This window comes from Sardina pilchardus, chromosome 11 (assembly GCF_963854185.1).
Source record: "Sardina pilchardus chromosome 11, fSarPil1.1, whole genome shotgun sequence".
NCBI classification, from domain to species: domain Eukaryota; kingdom Metazoa; phylum Chordata; class Actinopteri; order Clupeiformes; family Clupeidae; genus Sardina; species Sardina pilchardus.
In genome coordinates, this window is record NC_085004.1 from 17,774,415 (window position 1) to 17,776,914 (window position 2,500).

General features: G+C 46.2%; 1 protein-coding gene across 1 annotated transcript in view; it reads left to right on the plus strand.

The window, feature by feature from the left end:
- The window catches only part of adamts18 (ADAM metallopeptidase with thrombospondin type 1 motif, 18), a 104,904-nt gene that overhangs the window by 55,450 nt on the left and 46,954 nt on the right, over positions 1 to 2,500 (plus strand). The window contains exons 4-5 of the mRNA XM_062548714.1: positions 562 to 856; positions 1,532 to 1,731. Of these exons, the coding sequence (XP_062404698.1) occupies positions 562 to 856; positions 1,532 to 1,731 (495 nt within the window). The remainder of the gene's footprint in view (positions 1 to 561; positions 857 to 1,531; positions 1,732 to 2,500) is intronic.

Here is a 2,500-nt window from a genome sequence, read left to right on the forward strand (position 1 = left end):
GTGGATGCCCTGAAGCACTGTCTCCCCTAATGTCTTGCTTGTCTTAGAGGGATGCTCTCTGTTCAACCTTGTATCATAAAGTGTCAGAGGATCTCATGACTTTCTCTTTCCCTCTCTCTCTCGCACACACACTCTCTCTCCCTCTCTCTCGTTCTCTCTCTCTCTCTATCCATGTGTTAGAATAGATAGTGGGCTTAACTGTGCTCAACAGCTATGTCTGGACTCTGTCCCGAGTGAAATTTGATTATGAATGTATCTCTGCTCATTGTTCATGTCTGATTAAGAGATCGTCATGTCTGATAATTATGGATCTGTTATTGAGAGCTCTTATCTGATTTAATCATGTCTCTAGTCTTGTGTTATAAAATAGCGATACTGTTTTGAGGTCCACCTGTGTTGGATTAATACTTTGTAATCAGTTGTTATGTTTGTGAATCCAAATGTCAAATGTTGAGTGTGTCCAGTGCACTCTCTGATAAGTGTGTGTTGCATGTGACCTTGTTGCTGTTGAGCATGAGTGAGCGGTGAGGTCTGACCGGAGTGTTGGTGTGCGTCTCTCAGTCAGGACTGATTCGGACGTCGGACGAAGAGTACTTCATCTCGCCGTTGCCCCAGCAACTGGCCACCCGGCACAACTACAGCGCCCCCAGTGGCCACCACGCGCACGTCATCTACAAGCGCTCGGCCGAGGGACACGTCCACGGTGACAGCACCCCGCGGCCTCCCAACCCGTACGGCCATCCCAGCCGTCGCCAACGGCGACATCGTCACGGGCCCCACGGACACGAGCACCATCACCATGACTACCAGCACGGGAATCTGCAGAGACAACACTTCTGTGGACGCCGCAAGCAATGTATGTAAGGGAACGTTCTTTTTGCCTTCGTTATAGCTTTGATCTGAACCCATGTGGAAAAGGCATTAGCTATATGGAGTTTCATTCTTGTGTGTCATAGCCGTTAGGAGGGAGGGCAGCTTGGCTTTCTTTGGCTCCTAACTCATAATATTCATATTCTCTCGAATGAAAAAAAAATCGAGAAACTGGAGTGATATATGAACAAGTCAGATCATAATAATAAAGTTTTATCGACACGCATGCCAACATCTAACGGTATTTGATAACAGTTATAAATGAATCATGGAGTGTTGTGGAGATAATTTCATTAATGTTCCTGTCCTTTATATGCTACACAAAGAAAACAAAATCTCCTGCAGTGATAGACTTGTTGCGCTCCAGGGGATGGACTGGGATTCTTGGAAATGAATTCTGGGAATGGCTGTGTGACGTGAACAACTGTGAATGCTTCCTGATCTTTCAGCACCTCTCCACTCCTCTTATCAGGCCTGGAATAGGGAGGACATGTTACACAAGCCACTTTCCAATGCACCTCTCTGTCTTTTTCCTCTGTCTCTCTCTTCTCCCCTTTCTTTATATCTTTCTCTCTCTTTTCTCTATCCTGTGCTTCCTCTGCTTCCTCTCTACCTTTCCTGCTGTATTTCCTTCCTGCTGCATGTCTTTCACTCTCTGCAGATACTCCCAAGCCTCCCGCCGAGGATCTTTTCGTCATGCCCGATGAGTTTGATCAGCCAGGCCGAACCAAACGCTCGCCCATCACGTCCAACAAGGTGGGGGGCCTGAACGTGGAGACCCTGGTGGTGGCTGACAAGAAGATGCTGGAGAAGCACGGCCGCGAGAACGTCACCACCTACGTGCTCACGGTCATGAACATGGTGAGCATCGCCGCTACAGAGAGACCATGTTACTTACAGTACATACCCCCTAGTGAAACACATGACATTTTAGAATCAAGCTTTCGACAGTAGACAGTATAGTACAGACACTGGTATATGTCTCACAGTGCCAATAGAGGCATATGGATATGACTGTCCATAAGTACCCCTCAATCCAAAATCCTGATATAGGAAGGATACACAGAACAGTTTTTGAGAAAGTTTTTGAGACTCGACTTTGTGACTTTGTGACTCTGACGAAACGTTAGTTTGTCCCCTGGCATGGATGCACGAGTTGTTTGCAGAAGTGCATAGGAGCTACTCCTATGATATAGGAAGTCAGGATAAAAATGCTCCAACTATAGCAGGGATAACACACTCTGTATCTTGTAGTATTAGTATTGCCACTGGCCTTCATCATAAACTCGAGTGGAGCTTACAGTGCTATTTCCCAAAGAGGCTTGTGTGACTCTGCCAGGGAGGCCATTCGAGGACAAAGTTTGAACAATAAATGATTTATTAAAGCAAATAATGGTGCGCAGAAAAAGAGAAAACATGTGTAGGATATGTGTGGTAAGAGTCAAACGTGTCTGAATGGATACACTGTGATGTCTAGAGTGGAGAGTGCTTCATGGTTGCCAGGTAACCCTTTTGTGTCTCAGCCACTCAATTACAAATGAGGCACACCTGCTTGACAGGCTCCACCCCTGCAATGCAGTGCATCTTGGGAATTTGTATCGATGAAGTATAGATAGTGAAGCTGCCTTCA